The 24,304-nt window shown below is 31.6% G+C and overlaps 1 protein-coding gene across 6 annotated transcripts in view; it reads right to left on the reverse strand.

Annotated features, from left to right (window-relative positions):
* The window catches only part of LOC143085180 (protein Fe65 homolog), a 111,851-nt gene that overhangs the window by 26,916 nt on the left and 60,631 nt on the right, over nucleotides 1–24,304 (reverse strand). For all 6 annotated transcript variants that reach the window (XM_076261403.1, XM_076261404.1, XM_076261405.1 and 3 more), the window contains 4 exons: nucleotides 10,364–10,889; nucleotides 8,869–9,067; nucleotides 7,029–7,086; nucleotides 5,841–5,962 (listed from right to left, as the gene is read on the reverse strand). In XM_076261403.1, the coding sequence (XP_076117518.1) occupies nucleotides 5,841–5,962; nucleotides 7,029–7,086; nucleotides 8,869–9,067; nucleotides 10,364–10,889 (905 nt within the window). The remainder of the gene's footprint in view (nucleotides 1–5,840; nucleotides 5,963–7,028; nucleotides 7,087–8,868; nucleotides 9,068–10,363; nucleotides 10,890–24,304) is intronic.

Consider the following 24,304-nt stretch of genomic DNA (forward strand, 5'->3'; position numbering starts at 1 on the left):
TTAGACATGTTCAGTTAATTTTCTCAGGATCTGTCATTCTGACGCATGAAAAGATTTCATTTTTAGCATATGAAGGTTTGTTAGTGCGAATATTACTTCACTGGAAATGGAAAACCAATAAAACCCACAAAGTGTATTTGCTTTAAAATCTAGTATATGTACTAAATTTCTAGGGGGAGCCAAAAAAAATATCCCACAAAAAATAATACTAAATGAAAACTCTACTTTAAATTGTTTTAAATGTGTTTTACTGTTTTGTAATACCAAGAACGTATAACTAAAATACGTCCTTGGTAATACCATGCAGAATATTTTTTTCTAAATTAGTTTAATTTTTTTTGCCAAAATGTAATAATTCATTATGTCTTCTCGTAAAAAATGAGTTTGTAGTTACATCATATATCCGACATCCCAGATCCCAAATCGAGACAACAGGAAGACAGTGAAGCCACTGAAAAAACAACTCCAATTCCACTCCTATATTTTTAAGAGTTTTTAGAGCTTGCATTCATGACATAATATTTCTTGTGTTATTGGTTCCTGTTACAATGACATATACCTTTCTACTTTAATTCATAATAAATCATGCATTGTGATTATTATGATATCTGATTTATATCAATTTATATCATACAGAAGCCATCCACTTATTAAATCAGTGCATATGAACTTGGGACAATTGTAGATTATACATGTATTTGATTTGAACCTTTATTGTCAGTGATCAAAACAAATACATTAAATAAACTGCACTGCCATAATTGGTCTCTTTGATGTACCAAACATTTATGTTTGTTTTTTTTCATACAAAGAGATGCAATAAATGCATTTTATAAACATAGGAATGCACTTATCTCTCAAACATCAATTTTATTTTTTTACTTCTGTTATGGTCATTTGGACCTAAGAATTTTGCAATGATTCATATACTGCAGTAATTTGATTCTGCAAAATACCTCTAAACAAGAGGCTGCACACAACGACAACAAACCGGATTTATTAACATTTATTTGTGTCCTGGCAATATCACAAGAACCATTACTGATGAATGGTGAAAGTGAAAATCGTCAATATCAAATTTGACCTCCATTTTGTCATCAGTATCAACATATAATGGTTCATGAGTAAATGCAACAACGTGAATGGAAACGCCATTTTACGATCTTTCAAGAACCATAACTCCTGAACGGTAAAAGTCAAAATCGTCATTATTGAACTTGACCTCTATTTTGTCATCAGTAACAACATATTAAAATTTCAAAAGCTTTGGTTGAATGGTTCATGAGAAAATGCACAGACACGACGGGAAACACCATTTTTCAATCTTTCAAGAACCATAACTCCTGAACGGTAAAAGTCAAAATCGTCATTATTGAACTTGACCTCCATTTTGTCATCAGTAACAGCATATTAAAATTTCGGAAGCTTTGATAGAACAGTTCATGCATAAATGCACGGACACGACTGGAAACTCCATTTTTCAATCTTTCAAGAACCATAACTCCTGAACGGTAAAAGTCAAAATCGTCATTATTAAATTTGACCTCCATTCTGTCATCAGTAACAACATATTAAAATTTTGGGAAGCTTTGGTAGAACAGTTCATGCGTAAATGCACGTACACGACTGGAAACTCCATTTTTCAATCTTTCAAGAACCATAACTCCTGAACGGTAAAAGTCAAAATCGCCATTATTGAACTTGACCTTCGTATAGTTGTCAGTAATATTATATTAAAATTTTAAAAGCTTTGGTTGAAGGGTTCATGAGTTAATGCACGGACAACATTTGATTGTCGCCCGCCCGGCCGCCCGCCGTACATCCCCAAATCAATAACCGACATTTTTGTCACAAAAATCCGGTTAAAAATCAGATTCCATAAATGTATTCAACGTTTAAATTTCATGACAATTATCATAACTGCAATTTTAAACCCAATATACTTTAAATATTTTATTACTCTACTGGTTGTGAACAATGTCCGTAAGTGCTACAACAATGACAATAAGGTTCCTCTCTGTGTCATTAATTAAGCCCTATGTACTGTATATTGACATACAAGATTCCAAAGTTATATCCTCATATTGTGCTCCCACACTGTGTGAACATGGAGATGACACCAGAATGTAAATGATAAAATGATTATCCTCAATATTCATGTTATATCAGTACTTGCTTCCTCAACTTGTACTTTTAAAAAGTCTATTGTTACAAAGATGTAGGATCTTATAACTACATTTTATAAACGGAAATAGTTTCATCCTTAATATATATCAAAGGTCTATCAAATTTTTTTTCAAATTGAGCATTCAGCAATGACATGCAATAGAAATACTGCATAAAAGTGCATCTTCTTGATTTCAAATCTTACATAATAATGTTTTTGTCATGCTTATAAATGGAATTATATTCAGGCTAAAAATTATTACATGTCCAATGAGGTATTAAACATGTTCCATATTTAAGTTAAGAGAATCTTTGGAGAATCTAATTTTTCATCATCATTATCTGTTATATTTGACATAATTTCTGTTATGTTGTATAAATTCAGTACATTTGTAAAACTATTTGGCATGATAAGTTCTTAGAAACTATTAAAGTCAGTTATGCTTTTCACTTTAAACTTGTTAAATTAATCTTTATTCAAATGGATATACATGTAATATATACATAAATGTTTACCCAGTTCTTAAAGAAATTGGCAAATATGATCAAATATACTGTAAATTCAGAAATTATTGTGTGTATTTATTATTGCTATTTTGTAATTTAAGACTTAAATTTGAATTTAATTTTTGCAAAATTGAAAAAAATCCTCTTGAATCATATAAAAAAGTTCAAAATGTAAGTTTAAATTATTGCAATTATAATCATGTCACATTTTTCGCAATAAATAATACATCACAATGGTTTCTGAATTAACAGGATAAAAGGACCACTTTTATAACAACTATACTGATAAATCTAAAACTTAAAAAATTTGTGAAAATTACCACAATTTTTGATAAATCACAATTTCACACGTATTCAAGACTCCTTTCTATTCTTCAAACTATTTTTTTCTTAGTATGACAATTTATTCATTACAGCCCACGGTGGATCACCATAGTTCTAACATGCTTTTAAATGGAATATTTACATAATTTATCAAGATGGGATTCAAACAAAGAATTCAATAAAACCATCTGTAATTAACAACATGAAATTCTCAGTAATCAATGTCATTTACACAGGATGTTAAAATCCATGATACTTCTCCAGCAAAAAATACATTTCTATTGTTTACATTACAAATATGAGATTTTCTGCTTATTGAAATCAATTACGAGTGACTAATTGTAATTCTTCTAGGAATTACATGATTAACAGTATGAAACAGAACTTGTTTACCCCTTATATATCAAGGCTGTTCAAAGTCATTCCATTCTTTCATTTGACTTATGTCAAACTAGGGTATTAGTTTAAAATCTGGGAGTTGCTGTATTTTATTTGCAAGCTAATAAGTGTATTTGTACTTCTGTTAATTAAAATTTGATACAGCAGTCATAAAATATATTTTTTGGGAAATGAGTTCTATATTATGAAGACATTTACAACCACAGCAACATAGATAAGAGAATAAAGATTTAATCATTGATAGTTGAGTAAGTATATTACATAGACCTTGAGTCTCAGGTAACCCCACTCTTACATACCATTTCTCACATTTCTCATACAATTTCCTTTCAAATAAACCCATAAATATATATTTTCTCAATAAAACAAAAATCCCAAGACAAAACTATCCTATATATTCTTACAAACAAAGTTCTAATTAGAGATTAATATACATTTTTGGCTTAGTTAAGGTTGAACTTCATATAAAGTTTGAACCTTTTAAAGATGCCATTAATATCAGAACTGTAAAAATGAAATTATGTTAGACACATCAGAATCAAAGCAGGATGTACAGGGGTGGACCAGATGTGGATCATGGATTTCAAAAAGGAGGGGGAAAGGTAATGTTAGGAGTGGGATATGTCAAAAGTCTATGTATTAACCATATATGAAGCTCCATAAGATGAACCCTCCCTGAACACCCACTTAAATCTGCCTCTGAGTTACCAAGTTTTTGGACTGACAGTAAGCTAACTTTCAACATAGCGGAAAGCAAAATCAAAATCAAAGAGCCATCAGACGTAGCAAGCTTAAAAATTACAATGCAGGCATTTTGTAAAACTATTGACCACCTACAGTATAACCTCACAGAGAGAATGTTCAGAATTGTGTTAAGTATTCAGGTCAGGGTTGGGTTTTTTTTCCTCGTTGGAATTTTTAATAATTGATCTATTGCTTCATTGGCTAACAATTAATATTTTACTTTTATGCAAATTAGTAAATATAACACGTCTACATTTGTTAATTGCACTCGATTAAAGAAAACACAAAAGGCTTTGTACTTGATTTACAATATTTCCAAATCTCTGATATTACAGACCAGCCAGCCTTCCTGATTTACATGCAATCTCCCACACGAGAGGTGATACCCGATTCTACAGATCCTATTTTATACAAACAGAATACCTCTAGGGTGTTATAATGGTATTCAACCACTTATATTCCTTTTCAAAAGCATACAATATAGCACTGAAACATTTATGATATGCCTAAGAGAAGCATTAGACCCTATTTAACTTGAAGTCCCCATAGAGATTGACAGAAGTTGACAGGTGTGACATACTCAATTCTACACAACATGTTATTAAACAAAGAAATTAAATGCTAGAATAAATGTTCAACCCAATCATTTATAACACAAAATTTCTTGAGACTTTGTTCTAGGAAAATTGACAAATAAACTCAACAAATTGAGAATATATTTTCAGTGTAAATTTCTTGATTTTTACCAAGGTCCTTTAACATGTAAATGTTCCAGACCATATGAGTATTTAGACCATATGCATACACTCCGGACCGTGTATGTATACTTGTATGGTCCGACCATACGAGTATACTTGTACGGTCCAGCTGACCATACATGTTTTGGGATTATATGGGTTAGAGTTAAACAAACATATATTCAATTTTTTATTTTTAGTTTCACAAATTGTTATTATTACAATTAGATGAATAAAGTCAATAAGCGAACATTAAAAATTAAATATTTGTTAAATTGTATATTTGAATCCTATTTTGATACTTTCGCCATAGGATACACTAGCTACCACAAGGAACATCATATTTTTTTAAGAGTAAATAGTTTTGTTCATGCATGTTCCGAAATGGCACGCTTAATACTGGAGATTAACAAATCAAATTAGCGTGAATTTTTTTTAAAATAGTTAATATATTACGTTTTTATTTCAATTAAAATTGAACTTTTTATATAAATTTGTGATTTAAGTTATGTTGGTCTATTGATACATTTGTATCTAATAAAGTTGATCACCTACCTATTAATATTAGCCAGACCGTACGCGTATGGTCCAAATATTCACACGGTCTGGAACATAAACACTTGTAAATCTTATAGCAAACAAATAAAGGCGGGCAGTGATGTTCATATGGTTACATATGTGATCAGTGGCAGATCTAGACATTTTCATAAGTGGGGGCCTGCTCCGGTCATGCTTTAGTGATTCCCTAAATAATTTATCGAATTTTTCCCAGTAAAGGGGGGTTGCTTTGACCAATTGGCCAGTGAAGATTGTAGTTTTCTCACTAAAGATAAATACTGAATGATTTTCCACTTCACCAAATTTTTTTTAAAAACATTATATGCATTCTGCAAAATAAAATATTCCAATCTGAATTTATAGTTCTGATTTATCATTTTCCGTCGTTCTCATTGTAATACTTACACTATCACTATTAATAGATACAGATCTAATGGTCACATGTTTAGTATCTGGTGGAGCTGGGGATGGTGGCTCCCTCTGGATAGTCCCACTCTTGATATGCCAGTAATAAGCACCATCTTCGTCTGTAAAATAAGATAAAATTTGGATATTGAATTTCACTTATAAAGACAAAGTCTCAGGAAAACTAAAAGAAAGCATTCAAACCGAATATTAATACATCTGTTTTTTGTTTTTTTTGTTTGCAAACTATGATTTGAATATTTATGTAATTTTCTAAGTTGAATTTGAACTATCAGTAACCATTGTGTGAGAATTGTAAATCTCTTACATTTGAATCCTGTATAGTCAAATTTTTTAACAAACATCATTTAAACAGATTTTCCTTAAATTAATCTGTCATTTCATAATTTACGATCATTTACCATAATTTACCAAAACTATCCAATTTCATATTCCATGATAATATATAAATAACATTTATATTTCTTCATTAAATTCAACCTCACAAGAAAAGTAGAATTAGTAGATAACTGTATTGTATTTTAAGCTCCGAGGGCATCAATTGGGGATTTGATGGTGACAAATTAAGTTTAGTTGCAACGCCTTAGCAGAGACAGTAAACGGGTATTTGCGACCATCAAATCCCCATTTGATGCCGTCGCAGCTTAAAATACAATATTGTTAACTCCATTATAATGAAACTGACTGAAAACAACGTTAAAACATGTATTTAAAGTTTGCCATATGCTGTCTGCCCTTGCGCCTACGTCCCATAGCATCAATTGTCAATTGATGCCATGTAAATATGTGACGTTATCCAATCAAAATGAATGTTACAAATTTGTTGCATTAGAATTAATAATTGATTGATTGTTAGTGTTTAATACCACCTTCAGCGATTTTACTATATTGTGGTGGTCAGTTTAAATTTTTTGAAAAGAGCCAGAAGGTCTGAAAAGAACCACAGACACTTTTGGAATATGAGGAAATACAAATATTTGACATTTCTGGTCCGCAACTTTTGGCCACATCAGACAATTTTCTTTTAATCTATATTAGATCATATTACATGTCAGGAAGATTTGTGTTTTATATGTACTATTTTGGATTATTCCTTTTTCTCGGTATAAACAGCTATCAAATCCTCATTATTGAGAATGACATTATTTTGTCCACTCTTTTCTATACCTTCACATTTCTCCCATCCTGGTGGGAGTCTTTCTTCTTTCTGTTTCTCTGGATTGTCCTATAACAAAAAAATACATATATAGATTATTTTCAATGCTGTTGAAATTTATTTTAATGGTCGATCTCTTCTGGATTAATCAGAGAAAATAAATCATGTAGTAAAAAAATTAAGGAGACAGCAATTTAACATATTTTATGTCAGTATTTTACGTAACCTTGAAATCCCTTAAAAATTTTTAAAAAACAAAAAAATTACACAAACATATTTTTTTGGCCATAATCCTCTATTTATGTTTCTGTTTATTTTAAAGTAAATACTCAAATGTTTCCCTTTCAGGAAATAAAAACACATTATATGTGACTAATTGCTTTGAAAATTTAAAAAAAAAGCTTCAGATAAACAGTTCATTCACTTGTTTTTGTTTATAAAATCTATAAGTATTTCATTTTTTATCCTGTTCAGGAAACATTAATGTGAAATCCTATCCTTTAATCCATATAAGGTTCCATTAATGATTTCATAATACAGATTTCCATTTCAGTGTTTTGGCATTTCACAAACAATTAATGTCATAAGATAAGACTACAACTTTCACTTTCATCCAAACAAGGGTCAATAAAGGTGACGGCACAGACATCATTTAATTAATTGAAAGACAACATCAATTACTTTATAGGAATTTTAGCCCTACAAATACAGATTTGGTCATGGAAGAAAACAAAAACCAATTTTAAGATTTTCTCAAATGTTTTGTAAGTAGAACAAAGCACATTTTTATAATAGCTAGCCAAAGTGTTCCTATAGTAGAAATGCCAAAAGTCAATCAAGCCCAAATCACTATATAAAACCTAAAATACAAGATTTACATCAATAATTTCATTATTCTAATTAAAAGGGTAGGGTCTGGTAACATTAAGTACAATAACAAATATGCATTCCTTCATGAATTTGATGTTAAATTCTGATGCCAAGATACCTTAATCTTAACAAGAGGCTGTGTTGCTCACCTGACTCTACTTGGGATTTTGAAATTATATAAAAAAAGATAAAATTTGGTTTCATATCGCACTTCATTCTGTGGTTTTCTAAACTTTTGTATGCATTTCCCATAGGGTCCTATGTTAAACTAAGTCCCCTGCTGGCAGCAATCTTGGAGATGGATCAGATACAAAGTAACAACACTTGGTCAGCACCTCATAAGGAACATTCATACTATGTTTGGTTTCATTTCATTCAGTGGTTCTCTAAAAGAAGACATTTGTATGTATTTCCCATAGGGTCGGATGTTAAACTAAGTTCCCCGCTGGTGGCCATCTTGGATAATGGATCGACAACAAAGTAACAACACTTGGTCAGCACCTCATAAGGAACATTCATGCTATGTTTGGTTTTATTCCATTCAGTGGTTCTCTAAAAGAAGTCATTTGTATGCATTTCCTATAGAGTCCTATGTTAAACTAAGTCCCCCCAATGGCAGCCATCTTGGATGATGGATTGGCTACAAAGTAACAACACTTGGTCAGCACCTCATAAGGAACATTCATGCCATATTTGGTTCCATTCCATTTAGTGGTTCTCGAGAAGAAGTTCAAAATGTAAAAAGTTAAACGACGACGACAGACGCCAAGTGATGAGAATAGCTCACTTGGCCCTTTGGGCCAGGTGAGCTAAAAAAGTACTATGTACATTGTATTCGGAAATTTACCTTATAGAATGTAAAGGTGATCAGAATGAAATATAACATCTTTTTAACATTTTACTACAGTTAACCCAAAGATAAGTGGACGCACAGAAATGACTCAATGAGTGACAATATTTTTCGGAGAATACAACATTCACCTCTTCTGTTGGAGTATTATCTTCACTACCACTGTGATCTATTCTCAGTAGACCGAGATCAGAGCTGGTCGATTTACACACCACTGCATAGATGTCATCATTCACTGGACCATGAACGTGACTGCTTCCATCGTCTGATCTGGCATCTGATTGGATACCACTATCATTAGAGTCAGGAGAGTTGATGTCAAAGCCAAACCTGAAATTGACAATAAATTTTATAAATGGTGTCTGGGAAAAATAAATAATTAAAATTTAATGCATCTGGTGTTTTTAATTTTGTTTCTTTTTACTAAAATTGTCATGTTCAGACTATGAATTACCAGTATACAATTATACAGGCCCATTTATACAGCAATTAATTTGTCTGATGATAATAAAATGGTTTCATGGGATAAAATTAATTAAACGTTTGTTGGTTGTTAAATATATAATTTTTCACTCCATACAAGTATGTTGGTTTTAATTTTTTTTCAAAGGAGATGAACATAACTTTAGCGATATATATTTCTCAATTTCAAAACAATTGAAGAGAGTTTGCTATATATCTTTGCACTAATAAAAGACTGTTTTTTTACAATAGATTTCAGGATAACATAAACTAATTATCTTTAAATGGACAATACATAGATGTTCCAAATAAAAGTTTATCTATAAAACCTGATAAGATTATAAAATGAGAACATATTCATCCATAAAATTCACCATCACCAGCTTGGTATTCATTCTACATTAAGGAGCAGTTAAACACTCATTTAATTTAAACCTATTCATTATTTTTTTTTCACAGCCAGTAGATTATAGACTACTAATTGGCACTCAACAGCTCACTTGACAACTGTAAAGAGCAGTAGTACTGCTCAAATTAGAAGTTGGAATAAAGAAATTCTCAAGTTTGATGCTGGTTTTTTTCTGAAATTTTTACAAATTGTATATTGACGTATATTTTATTTTGTTATTGAGGTTGAGACAATGATCAGACATTCATTTCACAAAAACAATGATCCTGTGGATTCAGTAATATTTGTTGGATACCAATTTTCGTGGATTTTGTGGGTACAGGAGAACCACAATTTAAATGTTTAAAGAATCACAAATTTTCTAAAGGAATGTATACAGACTTTGGCGAAACCACATAAATTAAATTTCCACTGGTCGAAAATTGGAACCCATGAAAACAAACAACAAATGAATCCATAGTTGTAAGTCTTGAATTCAAACATTCATTATCATTAGGATCAATTACAGTTGTAAGATGTTTTGTGGGATTAGGCCAAATAAAGAGGCTTAAAGAGTTTTTATTATGTATATGTGGAGAAAATACTTATTAAGACACTGGTCAACTAGGGACCAAGAAAAATATTTTATATTCATTATTTGTTTATGTTCAGTTAGTTTGGCATCTCAAAACACCTGCTTAAGTTTTATGTCGGTATAACCAGAATGCATAGATCAAACAAATGCCAATCTAAAAATAATATTACTACATTTTTACTTTGTAAACTTGCTACCCCTTGTTGGCGTATCTTCCTCTGTATCAGGAGTTTCTAATATCTTCAGTTGTTTTTCCTTGGCCTTAGCCTCTAACATTGTATAGTATCCCATAAACCCTTGCTTCTTCCTGTTTCTACTTGTTTTAGAAGTATCCATCTCTTCAAACCCACTGTCACTATTCTTCAAATTTTTTTTGTTTTCACTTAGGACTTTTTCATTTTTTCCACGGTCTTTGTTTTCCGTTTCTTCGTCTGTGGAAGTTGCAACCTCATCGTCTGAAGAATTGACATCATTTAACAGAAGTCTTTTCTTTTGTGACAATTTGTCTAGTTCCTTTTTTTCTACTTTCATGTCTTTAGTTTCTTGACCTTTTTGTTTATCAAGAAGAGAAATGGTGCTGACGTCAACCTCGTCATAAATGTTGCTATCGTTTTGGTAAACGTCTTTATTCAGTTTGTCATTACAGTTCTTTCTATCTTCGTAATGATAATTTGGATTTGCAAAGCTCAAATAGGTGTTTTCCACGTCTGAAAAATAAAAGATATAAGTTAAGAGGGTAATTCTCAAAATACATTTTCTGACTTAGAAAACATATTTAAAATCTGTTGATGCAAATGATTTTATATAATATATAATGCTGTGTTGTAGCATTATCTTTCCCCAACAACACTTCAACTGCAGGGAAAAGTGATAGAGTGAACATATCTTAAACAGCAGAATATCAAATACCAGTGGCAGATTCTGGAGGGGTTGCGGGGTTTGAAACTCCCCCCTTTTTTTGGCTGATCAATGCATTTGAATGGGGGCATATAGTTGGAACCCCCATTTATCCAGTGTTGAGAACACATTATTTTGTCCATATTAAGGTTCACCTTTTCTTTATGACCTTTATGTACTGCCTAAACATTTATGCCATCTTTCTTGTGGATATCTTAACCTCATAAATATTCTTGTGATTTCAAATGGATCCATTTGACTTACTTTTTATTCTCATTTTTTTCATGTCTCCCAAAGACGAGAATCTTAAGATATTATCTACAAATGGCATTATAATCTTTTTGTCTGCACATTGACAATACTAAAAGGAATATTTATGAGCTGAAAACATGCAATAATTCAAAGGATTGTGAGATAAAAGCACTAAAGTATATAGACATGTATTGGCTTTAAACCTTACAAGTATTTCTATGAATCATGTTGAGTGCAAAGATACTTATTATTCTGTTTTTTTATTCTTTCTCCGAGACATTGTAAGTTAAGGAATAGTTTTGGCTCCAGTTTCTTGATATTTGTATCTACTTGATCTATAATAACATATAAAGATTGAGACATTTGCATACTTTGATTTCATTATCATTCGTTGAGTCCTATATTTTTTGTGGATTTCCTGGGTAAAGGTTAACCATGAATTACAACAAAGTAATTATTTCTGCAGGCTTTTAAAGACAAATATACCGAATGGGGTTTTCTCATTGTTGAAGGCTATACAGTTGCCTTTCATTGCATCTATCCACTTCATTTGAATGTTGATCGATAGTTGGCTCGGTGGCAATCATATCACATCTCCTTATCTTTATATTGTATGTAGACTTTGGAACATCCATGAAATGAAATATCCATGAGTATATAAATTTTGTTAATTCACAAAAGTTGGTCCCGAAATAATAATTAAACCAACAGATTATACAATTGTATAACTTACACAAGTTTAATATACCAAAATAAATGAGGGAATAGAAAAGTTTATATGTAAAAATGTAAAATCTGCATGACAGATGCATCTGTGCTGTTATGCAATTTCTTTGTATTTCCTCAGACTGGCTGTTCACAATGAAATACATATTTATTTATACATATTGATAGTTTTTTCCATGTCCTGCCTTTAAACAGTCTGATGAGAATATTTATTAGTTTGTAAAACACATCATTCCAAAAAGGAATAGAGGTAAGTCTATACTGGCAGACATTTTGATTCCTGCAGACGACAACTGTAGGGAGTACTGTTTGTCTAGAAACAACAGATAGCTAATCAACAATGAAGAGTAGTTAGTCTCTGTGGTTGTCCAGTGGGTTTTTCAATAAATATTTATTGGAAGACATACAAAACTTGACAATGCATTAATGGTAAATAATAAATGTACCGGTACATGTAATATCCCGCACAAATATCTAGACAAGTTCACTGACTGGTCAGTTAATGGTTATAATAAAGGGGATTGTTTACAAACTTGTCATTTCATTTAACATATTGAAGTCTTGATGTTTCAGTATTAATATATTTTAAACATAATCACTTTCAAAACATTTTCTAAAATGTAAATAGAACTGAATAAAGAAAATAATCTTTATCTTACAGATGATTTCTGACCTTGAATGACTTTTCATTAAATATCATGTCCAGTTATGATAACATGTCTTCGTTTTGGACTATGACCTTAAGAGATAATATGTTAAAAACCGATTAAAGCATGTTAGGCTATAATAAGTTGTATACAAAAAAAAGAAGATATGGTATGATTGCCAATCAGACAACTTTCCACCAGACACCAAATGTCATTATGTAAAAAGAAGAAACTACAGGTTACCATTACTGCTGTCACTAATAATTGAAACCCATACTACACAGAAAGCTATAAAAGCCCTTGACATGACAAAAAAATAAAACCATTAAAATAAGGGCCTAATTTATGTACAAAAAAATACATGTATGATCTACAGAAACAAACAGCAACCACGAAATTTATTTACAAGCTCCTGACATTGGACATGTACATACAGAATGTTGCTGGAATAAACATGTATCATCAGTTATTTCAACTGTTATCATTCTTGATATATTCATGTTATATTTGCTACTAGAGATTACACAAAGAAAAAAGATAACATAAATATATTCAGTGAACAATGCTAGACCAATAATCTCACAACAACAAAACAGAGACATAGTTTTTTTGTCCTAAAGGGTATTAAGTGTAAATGGCCGATGTTTGGTAGTCTGCGTTAAGATTTATTCCCCAAATAATTAGACTCAGAATGATTTAGAACTTTGACAAATCGGTGAGTCACATTTTAGGTTGTTTTATTGTTATGTAACTAAGGACATTATACTATTTAGAACTTTACAGGTCAAAGGTAAAGATCCTCACAAATCTGTCAAAACATTCAAGAAAAAGAAACAAACAATGACTTGTAAAACAAACCTGATACCTGATAACCTTTGAATAATTAGTTAGATAACACCCAAATGCAATAAAAGTGTTGTATATAAGATAATATATGTCAATGTACAAAAGACTATTCCATATGATATGCTGATTGCTGTATAACCTTATTTCATGGACAAAAGTTGCTTTATATTGTATTACTTTTTAAATAATTAACTAACCCTCTGGTCCAATATAAGGCAAATAACTGTCCAACTCAAAATTCATTGACCCAGATGATAAGGATGAAACAGCAAGACTTTGCATTTAACAGGAAAAATCATTGACCAGTTAGATATAAATATATGATATATGTATAGATTATAACATGCCCTTTATGCACCATTTAAAATTCAAGCTCAAGGCACCATGCAGCTCTCTATTGTAGAAGACTGTTTGATGCACCTTTAGATTACTCTTGGTTATGTGTCGTTAAAGAAGTCTCATTTAGTACACCCAATACTGTGTTTCTTTTGCATAATGGTACTTCAGATTTAAATGTTGTCTTCCATGTTAAAGTGATTCCCTCATGCAAAGTTGACATTAAATGTATTTCGCTATTTATTTTAGGTCCCTTTTGGTCATATAGGTATTCATATGTTTAGGTCTTTAACTTATACATTTATGACTCTCAAAATATTTGGGTTTGAGGGATCCTGATGAAGGAAAATCCAGGGTTTCGGACAAACAAAATTGATAACGTGATATTTTCATGTTTCATAACTTTTCAATTGTTATTCCAATGTGTGTTACATCATCCAATACTGACTAGTGAATGTTATCAGCAGCCTGAGTGAACCAAATCAAGCCATATTGAAGCATCAGATCCAATTTATTAATCTTTTACAGACAAAACTAAGAACCATAGCATTGCAACGGTTCTATTTCATAAAACTATTCATTGTATAACAATAACCAGGTATTCTATTTAATAGAAGACAATTAAAACTATAACTATTTATTTCCAAACTATTAGTATGGAGTCATTAGTCAGCACTCCTTATCATATCCTCTCCTGATCGACTCAGAGGTTACTCAGTCGTAACATTTCATCTGATTTGTTTTATATTCATCCCTTGTAATAATATTTTACAATTTCTGCCTGGAACGATTTAATGTCTTTGTGATTCAAGAAAACTATATTATTTTTTAGAAATCATCTAATGACTTTACATGATTAATGAAAAATGTGTTTTGATACCATCGTTATTAAGTATAAGATTTATTTGCCATTAGATTCAAATCTGACAATTTTATGATGCATAGAACCTAAATATCCAAATTAAAACTATATATTTCCTAGATCAATCTGATTTACAAAGTCAAGCCATTACCTTTATTACAAAAGGTTATACACAAATTTCAAATTTCTGAATAACATCAATGTTAAAATTTTGAGAACCAGTAGGCTTTCATTATTTGAAAATCTCATATATGATAATCACAATTTATATACAAATTCAACTTTCAAAAATCATTAATATACAAATTCAACTTTCAAAAAATTTATCAGATTTTGTCTTTCTTACTGTTTTCAGGTGTTTGACCTCCTACAGGTTGCACTTTGTAAATACAGCTGTTTCTCAAACCAATTGCCTCTTTTGGGGAGATTTAGAATATTCATAGAAAATTAATTTTATGTACATACTGGTTCCCAGTTATGCTCTCTGTGTTCCACCTCATAGAGACATAACTTGGGAATGTTACCAGTAAATATACATGTGCATATTGTTTACATTGAAATCTGTGGTAAAAAGTACTGTTAGTTTAAACTCTGAAAAGTTCAGGGCATATAAACGTTGAAAATATGCAGCACAGCCCTATATTTTGACCTTGGAAAAAAATTGTAGTGCATATGAACATTCAATTCTAGGATAAGATTTTTTTCAAAACTTCACAGTTAAAGTGGTACAGTTTCAGCCGTAAAAGGAGTTCCTATGGGAAATTGCATTGTCAATATTTACAGAAATGCAACCTTCAGGATTCTTGTATTTAATTTTCATGTTGAATATTGACCAAGTGTAAAAATCTTTAAAAAGTGCAAGTGAAAGTGGTTGGAGATTCCATGATGACAAATTATGTCTGCTTTCACTAATGAAAATCAGCCAGATTCTTGAACTGAGTAGAAATTCTAATTTATACTGAATTCCTCATCAAACTGTCAGAGAAACGGATATCAGCCTTCGGTTCAATTTTAACAAATTGGATACTTTCCTTTGAAACGGCAATCTAACACCTAATTACACACGATACTATGTTACAAAATGAAATGTTTATAATTTGTAAGAAAGATCCCAAATAATTCTTGATTTGCTGTTCAATAAAGTTTGGAGAGCTAAGTTTGCCTTGTCTAATCCTTGTGATCAATCAAATAAGAAAGAAAATTAAAGACATCGGACATATTTTCTTCAATAAAAGTTAATGATGAGGGAAACTTCAACAGAAGGGATTAGTGGTTTTTACATTTATTTATAGCAAAAGTTGAGGGAAACATCTACGGAAGGGATTAGTGGTTGTAACATCTATTTATAGCAGTGTTTTATAACATTGTTAGGTTGTTGTCTGGTGATTCCTTTATTTAGATACTTTATATTTGATGTCATTTTAGAAACCACTGATTTTTTTTTAACATTTCAAAACTGAATTAAGTAAAAGATAATTCTCAAGAATTCAATTTTGTCATTTACACAAACTATTTATTCTTAAATGATTGGTTTCATTGATAGCATATATATTATTCCAATTTAGTTTTCATGATTTTGGAAAATGTTTATTGGATCATCTCCACTGAGTGCCCTGCGATTTTTTTACAGGCTTATAATATGCAGATTATGTAGTTAAACCATTAAATCATGATTCCATGAAAATATATTGTTTCCTTAGTTTATATAAAATAAATAAATCCATAGGACTTGTTATAATATAAAAAAAAAATATATCATACTGATAAATAATGCAAAAATAAATGTTTCATTGGACGTATTTACGTTTCTGCAATTTAAGCAAAAATCAAGTTTTACTTTCCCGCATTTTGTGCATTACTTTTCCGAAGAAGAAAAATATTACATTTCCACATTATTACCTGTATTTCACCTGTATAAAAAGGTAACAATTATATATAAGACTTTATTTTATTATAGAATTTTTTCTTGATTTGTATTTTATTATGACAATATGATTCCTTCAACATGTGGATAATATTCAGATTTAACATTGGGAGTACTTTTCAAAGTCACCATGTGAAAAGTCACCCCATATGCATTTCTCTTCGAAATCAATACATATTGACTTTGAACAGGCCGCAATGCACAATGCTGTAAGAGTAATTTTTCCTAATGCAGTTAGAAGCTGCTGCAGATTCTATCTCAGTCAAAGTTGGTTGTGTACAATACAAACTATTGGACTAGGTACCGAATACAAAGAATGGTCAAGTGAAGTATGGAAATGCCTCAACCAGTTTTTTGGACTCGCCTTATTATCACCAGAGGAGATAATGATTATTTTGTAGAAGATGTTATGGCAGTTAATCCACAAAACGAAAAAAAATTGAAATTGGCTGACTACATCCTAGAAAACCACATTGCCACTGATTCTAAGTTTCCACCTAGGTTTACCTTGCAAACGGAAGAGGCATACATTTAAAATAAAAATGTGGAAACGTAAATAAGATTTCACAAAATCAATGTAAAAATAATGCGGAAAAGAATACTACAAAGTACAAAAATGCAGAAACGTAGGAATTTTAATGCGGAAACATTATAGTGCCAAGATGTGGAAACGTAAAATGCTGGTTTCATTGTCTAACTATGATTTCTAGTTTGGTCACAAATATATTGGCATGCTTTACAAAAATAAAAATAAAATCAAAATTAATCCATGGTGTGCACTAGAACAGAACACACTACCTACTTTCATGAAATAACAATAAAATCTAAAACCAACACATTTACCCTATAGCAGTTTAACTTTACTCAAATTCCATAATAAAAAAAAGTGGCTTTCATCTCAAAAATAGAAGAATAAAGAAAGATTAGGCAATATTTAAAATATAAATGTATCCCAAATTGAACAATTTCATGATCATTGAGGATATAATTTGTTTCAGGAAGTATATTTTAAATATTTAAATTTAACTTGATCAAGGGAGGAAGAATTCAAATGTAATTGCATAGTTGCTATATTAAATTATGGAAAGCTATTAAATCGTCTTCTTTTTGGCACAAAACTCTTCAACTGTTTTTGTCTTATACATTGATGATAAACTTTCAAATATTCAACATAAGTCATTCCTGATAAAGGTTAATAGAGAGAAGCCTTAAATTAGACACATGTAATTTATAGTGTTGTTTTAATTCCTTTAATGACTGGACATCCAAACAAGGATAAAAACAAAAGGCTCTTTAATGATCATGATGGTTGTTAATGTTCATATTCCTTTTTTTTTCTTAGGAACACAGCATTTGATTTTCTGTTTACGAAATGAAATATGATGAAATAAATATTTTCAATCAATTTCTTCTCATATTAATAAATCAAACAGTTACTAATCTTTGAACATACCACTATATAATTATGTTCTTTGAATATTTTTATTTTGTCTACAGAAAAAATGTAAAGCAACACCTGAGGGAATCATGAACTTTTTTTGACCTGTAAGACACCAATGTTAAATGAAAAAACAACTTTATCAATTCAGAAATCAATAAAATCAATTAGAAGCAGTCAAAATCATTGAGTATAAAAAGTTCAAAGTGACAAGTTGGTTCTGTGTTTGTTTATCCTTCTAATCTTACAAGAAAAAGCTTGTTTTGTCAGTAATCAAAGTATTCCATAAGTAATTGATTGATTAATTACAGATTATTTCCCACAAATACAGAAAATCATTTCCTCTTTTCGTGTTATGTCCTAACGAACAGATCAAACCAAAGGTAACATGCCAACTGTAATTAACAGGTAACATTTGACATTTATACTTATCCAAGACACATTTTTTTCAATTAGTGTTCATTTAGTACTTACAGACCTAAATAACTGCATCAAATCACCAGCATGAAACCTGACAAACTGAATATTTCATTTTCATTTTTTGCAGACACCTTTTCAGCATTACATTTTTAATGATAAGATAAAAGTTATAATAATGTAAGTATATCAACGAGACATTACTATCCATTAGAGACAAAGGGAAGAAGTTGTAAATAACTATACATGTAAGGCATCTATTGATATATATAATGAGCAAAACCTATACCATATAGTAAGCTATAAAAGACCCCTGGATGACAAAATATATAGAACTGCAATAAGAAATATTGTGCACATTTATTATTGCTATATTTGTGAGAAATGGATAATGTAAGATAATAATAATTTTTACAATTCAGGAAAATCTGCATGCAGAAACTCCACTAACCATAGCTTATAAGGTCCTTATGTTATTTTTTTACTATTTGTGGATGATCTATGGTCTGTAAATAGTCAAAAAATAACATAAGGACCTATAACCTACATTTCAGCAGCTAATACTCCACAGGTAGTCTTACTCATATTAATAAAACCATACAATCTTTTCTAAATTTACAGTACTTATTTCGTTTGTTGTTTTTTTGTTACAAACTTTTTTTTTTATAAATACCTTCCTAACCACACTAGATGTTATAAATTCGTTTCAGCTAGTATAGCTACTTGATATACAAATATTCTGATTCTAATTTTCCATGTCCTGAGATTTGGACTTTCAGTAAATTGACCCATCATGGAAGAATACTCTAAAATAAAAATTCTCTGTGGAAAATCCCATTTATAACATTAGGCTTCATGTATGTTGGAAATAATATCTCCTTGGAATATTTACTGATTCTCAATTGATGATTAATTTTAAATAAACAATACTTTTTAGAAATTCCTCATAAAAAATTCTGCTTCCGAGCCTCTGAGACTACGGCTTTCTGAATTTGTGATACCATCTCTGTAATACCATGACAATATTTTATCAATATCCAATTCAGAAAGATGACGAGCTGTCAAAACTAATAAATAACGTTATTCAACAAAGTTAATAACCAAAACAAGAAATCACAGTTTATGTTTGAATGATCTCCTAAATCCCAACATGATACATATAAATGTCACAATCGGCAATTCTGAGAATATCTAAATGAATTAAATCTGAAATGATATTTGTGTGTTCACTGTAATTGGTGTATTACTGATGTATTTCAGGTCCTGCAGACTTTTACAATACAATATTAGATTGCCTAATTAATATATACAAATAAAAGAAGATGTAGGTTAATATATCAATGATATTACATCTCAGACAGAACTAACCAAACAACATCTAGAGGCAATGTACAGACTTAAACATTTAATAGGTTTCTTTTAAATATATTAAGCTTTCGATTGTCCTAGTTTCTATAATAATTGTGAAAACCTTACAAAGATCTACAATACAATACCAAATTCTCTCATAAAAGACAAAAAATACCTCCACACATATCTTATTCATATTCAGTTTAAAGAGATGAATATAGCAAGGAAGCATAAAAAACAAAGAAAGACAAACAACACTACAACCAATAGAAAGGAGAATACAGTTCACTGTGAGAGATCCACAACCAATAGAAAGGAGAATACAGTTCACTGTGAGAGATCCACAACCAATAGAAAGGAGAATACAGTTCACTGTGAGAGATCCACAACCAATAGAAAGGAGAATACAGTTCACTGTGAGAGATCCACAACCAATAGAAAGGAGAATACAGTTCACTGTGAGAGATCCACAACCAATAGAAAGGAGAATACAGTTCACTGTGAGAGATCCACAACCAATAGAAAGGAGAATACAGTTCACTGTGAGAGATCCACAACCAATAGAAAGGAGAATACACAGTTCACTGTGAGAGATCCACAACCAATAGAAAGGAGAATACACAGTTCACTGTGAGAGATCCACAACCAATAGAAAGGAGAATACACAGTTCACTGTGAGAGATCCACAACCAATAGAAAGGAGAATACACAGTTCACTGTGAGAGATCCACAACCAATAGAAAGGAGAATACAGTTCACTGTGAGAGATCCACAACCAATAGAAAGGAGAATACAGTTCACTGTGAGAGATCAACAACCAATAGAAAGGAGAATACAGTTCACTGTGAGAGATCAACAACCAATAGAAAGGAGAATACAGTTCACTGTGAGAGATCCACAACCAATAGAAAGGAGAATACAGTTCACTGTGAGAGATCCACAACCAATAGAAAGGAGAATACAGTTCACTGTGAGAGATCCACAACCAATAGAAAGGAAAATACAGTTCACTGTGAGAGATCCACAACCAATAGAAAGGAGAATACCGTTCACTGTGAGAGATCAACAACCAATCAGAAAGGAGAATACAGTTCACTGTCAGAGATCCACAACCAATCAGAAAGGAGAATACAGTTCACTGTCAGAGATCAATACTGCAACTGTAAGTTTACAAAACACTGCAATCCAACTACAAAATTGGTTAAATAAAATTGAGAATGGAAATGGGGAATGTGTCAAAGCGACAACAACTTGACAATAGAAATGACAACAGCTGAAGGCCACCAATGGCTCTTCAATGTAGCGAAAAAAATCCCACACCCGGAGGTTAAAGTCTGTATCTACTTCAGCCTGTGTTGAAACAAAGAAAAGTTCTGGCACTTCACATCAAATTAAGTGAAACAGGGAAAGCATTCCAAAAGTTTCAAGTATTCTCTGGTAAAGGTGTCAAAAAAGGTTTATAAAATCATTGGGAATTTTAATCAACTGAGGTCCATGAAAGTTTAAATTAAACACAATTCCTTGCCAGTAGAGTTTTCACCGATGGTCATATAAGAAAAAGACCTCCCTACTTAACTGAGGTTTTATTTGTTTTTAAAAAATAAGGTCCATGAAGTTTAAATTAAACACAATTCCTGACCAGAAGAGTTTTTCACTGATGATGATATATTAATTAGGAAAGACCTCCCTAATAAGCTTAGGTTCTATTTGTTTATATTTACTTGCCTGATGTTGCCAATTTTCTTGTTTTGAGATGTTTACTTACTAACTCTGAATTGTTCATCGTCCTATGTTGCTATAAATACCCTACTCTGTTTTCGTTAAAGACACGTTGGATCAATACAACATGATATACTCATCTCCTGTAGACTGTCATTATGTCTTTTATAAGATAATGCATATCATAAATAATTTTACATTTCATAATTCTACAATACATAGAAGATTTATGATGTTAAATTGCTTTCGTTCTCTAATGTTGATATAATAAGCAAAGTACACGCTATAATATAAAGATGATTCTTTATAAACAAAATCCCACATGAGTTAACCGTTTTCTCAGGAAAAAGTTGCCGTATCTTTTTCATTACTTGTAAAAAATATCAGATACCGGTAAACTTACCTGCACCTTAAAATTCAAAACTAGTTTCCCTTAAGTGGAACTGGTGTTAACCCTAAATATTCATTATGTTTTACATAAGCATTGCTTATTTCAACATGTTCAATATATTAATTGACAAAGTTCATACTTTTATGAATATTGTTTTGATGCAAACACAAAGAAGAGGGTAAAACTAGTTATTATGCTTTTGAATACATGAATCCTTGATTTCTGATCTGATCACTGAAGAATTGCCAAACCATATTAACTTTAAGTTTATTTCATCAAGAGTGAAGGGCACCTTTCAAAAGTATTGATGTCTGTCATCATTTCAAAAGTGAAGGTCTTATGTTTCAGTGTTGTCTGCTATAAAGTCAAAGGTGAAGGTCACCTGTTATAGTGTTGTTGTTTGTTATCATGTCTAGGATACAGGCCACCTCATGTAGTGTAGTCTGTTATGTCAAAGTAAAGTCCACCTATGCTGTTATAGTGTTATCTGCTATGTCATTGTTAAAGGCACCTGTTGTTGTGTTTTCTGTTGACATGTCATAGTAAAGGTAACCTGTTATTGTGTTTTCTGTTAACATGTCAAATTAAGACCACCTGTTATTGTGTTGTATGTTATCATGTCATAGTAAAGGCCTCCTGTCATTGTGTTGTCTGTCATCATGTCATAGTAAAGGCCTCCTGTTATTGTGTTGTCTGTCATCATGTCATAGTAAAGGTCACCTATTGTTGTGTTGTCTGTCATCATAGGTCATAGTAAAGGCCTCCTGTTACTGTGTTGTCTGTCATCATGTCATAGTAAAGGTCACCTATTGTTGTGTTGTCTGTCATCATAGGTCATAGTAAAGGCCTCCTGTTACTGTGTTGTCTGTCATCATGTCATAGTAAAAGCCACCTGTTATCGTGTTGTCTGTCATCATGTCATAGTAAAGGCCTCCTGTCATTGTGTTGTCTGTCATCATGTTATAGTAAAGGCCTCCTGTTATTGTGTTGTATGTTATCATGTCATAGTAAAAGCCACCTGTCATTGTGTTGTCTGTCATCATGTTATAGTAAAGGCCTCCTGTCATTGTGTTGTCTGTCATCATGTCATAGTAAAGGCCTCCTGTTATTGTGTTGTCTGTCATCATGTCATAGTAAAGGTCACCTATTGTTGTGTTGTCTGTCATCATAGGTCATAGTAAAGGCCTCCTGTTACTGTGTTGTCTGTCATCATGTCATAGTAAAGGTCACCTATTGTTGTGTTGTCTGTCATCATGTCATAGGAAAGGCCTCCTGTTATTGTGTTGTCTGTCATTATGTCATAGTAAAGGTCACCTGTTATTGTGTTGTCTGTCATCATCGTCATAGTAAAGGCCACCTGTTATTGTGTTGTCTGTCATCATGTCATGGTAGAGGCCTCCTGTTATTGTGTTGTCTGTCATCATGTCATAGTAAAGGCCACCTGTTATTGTGTTGTCTGTCATCATGTCATAGTAAAGGCCTCCTGTTATCGTGTTGTCTGTCATCATGTCATAGTAAAGGTCACCTGTTACTGTGTTGTCTGTCATCATAGGTCATAGTAAAGGCCACCTGTTATTGTGTTGTCTGTCATCATAGGTCATAGTAAAGGCCACCTGTTATTGTGTTGTCTGTCATCATAGGTCATAGTAAAGGCCACCTTCTGTTGTGTTGTCTGTCATCATAGGTTATGGTAAAGGCCTCCTGTTATTGTGTTGTCTGTCATCATGTCATAGTAAAGGCCACCTGTTATTGTGTTGTCTGTCATCATGTCATAGTAAAGGCCTCCTGTCATTGTGTTGTCTGTCATCATGTCATAGTAAAGGCCACCTCTTATTGTGTTCTCAGTTATCATGTCATAGTAAAGACCACCTGTTGTTGTGTTGTCTGTCATCATGTCATAGTAAAGGTCACCTATTGTTGTGTTGTCTGTCATCATAGGTCATAGTAAAGGCCACCTGTTATTGTGTTGTCTGTCATCATGTCATAGTAAAGAAAACCTGTTATTGTGTTGTCTGTCATCATGTCATAGTAAAGAAAACCTGTTACTGTGTTGTCTGTCATCATGTCATAGTAAAGGTCACCTATTGTTGTGTTGTCTGTCATCATGTTATAGTAAAGGTCACCTGTTATTGTGTTGTCTGTCATCATGTCATAGTAAAGGCCACCTGTTATTGTGTTGTCTGTCATCATGTCATAGTAAAGGCCTCCTGTTATTGTGTTGTCTGTCATCATAAGTCATAGTAAAGAAACCCTGTTACTGTGTTGTCTGTCATCATGTCATAGTAAAGGCCTCCTGTTATTGTGTTGTCTGTCATCA

This window comes from Mytilus galloprovincialis, chromosome 8, assembly GCF_965363235.1.
Source record: "Mytilus galloprovincialis chromosome 8, xbMytGall1.hap1.1, whole genome shotgun sequence".
Classification (NCBI taxonomy): Eukaryota; Metazoa; Mollusca; class Bivalvia; order Mytilida; family Mytilidae; genus Mytilus; species Mytilus galloprovincialis.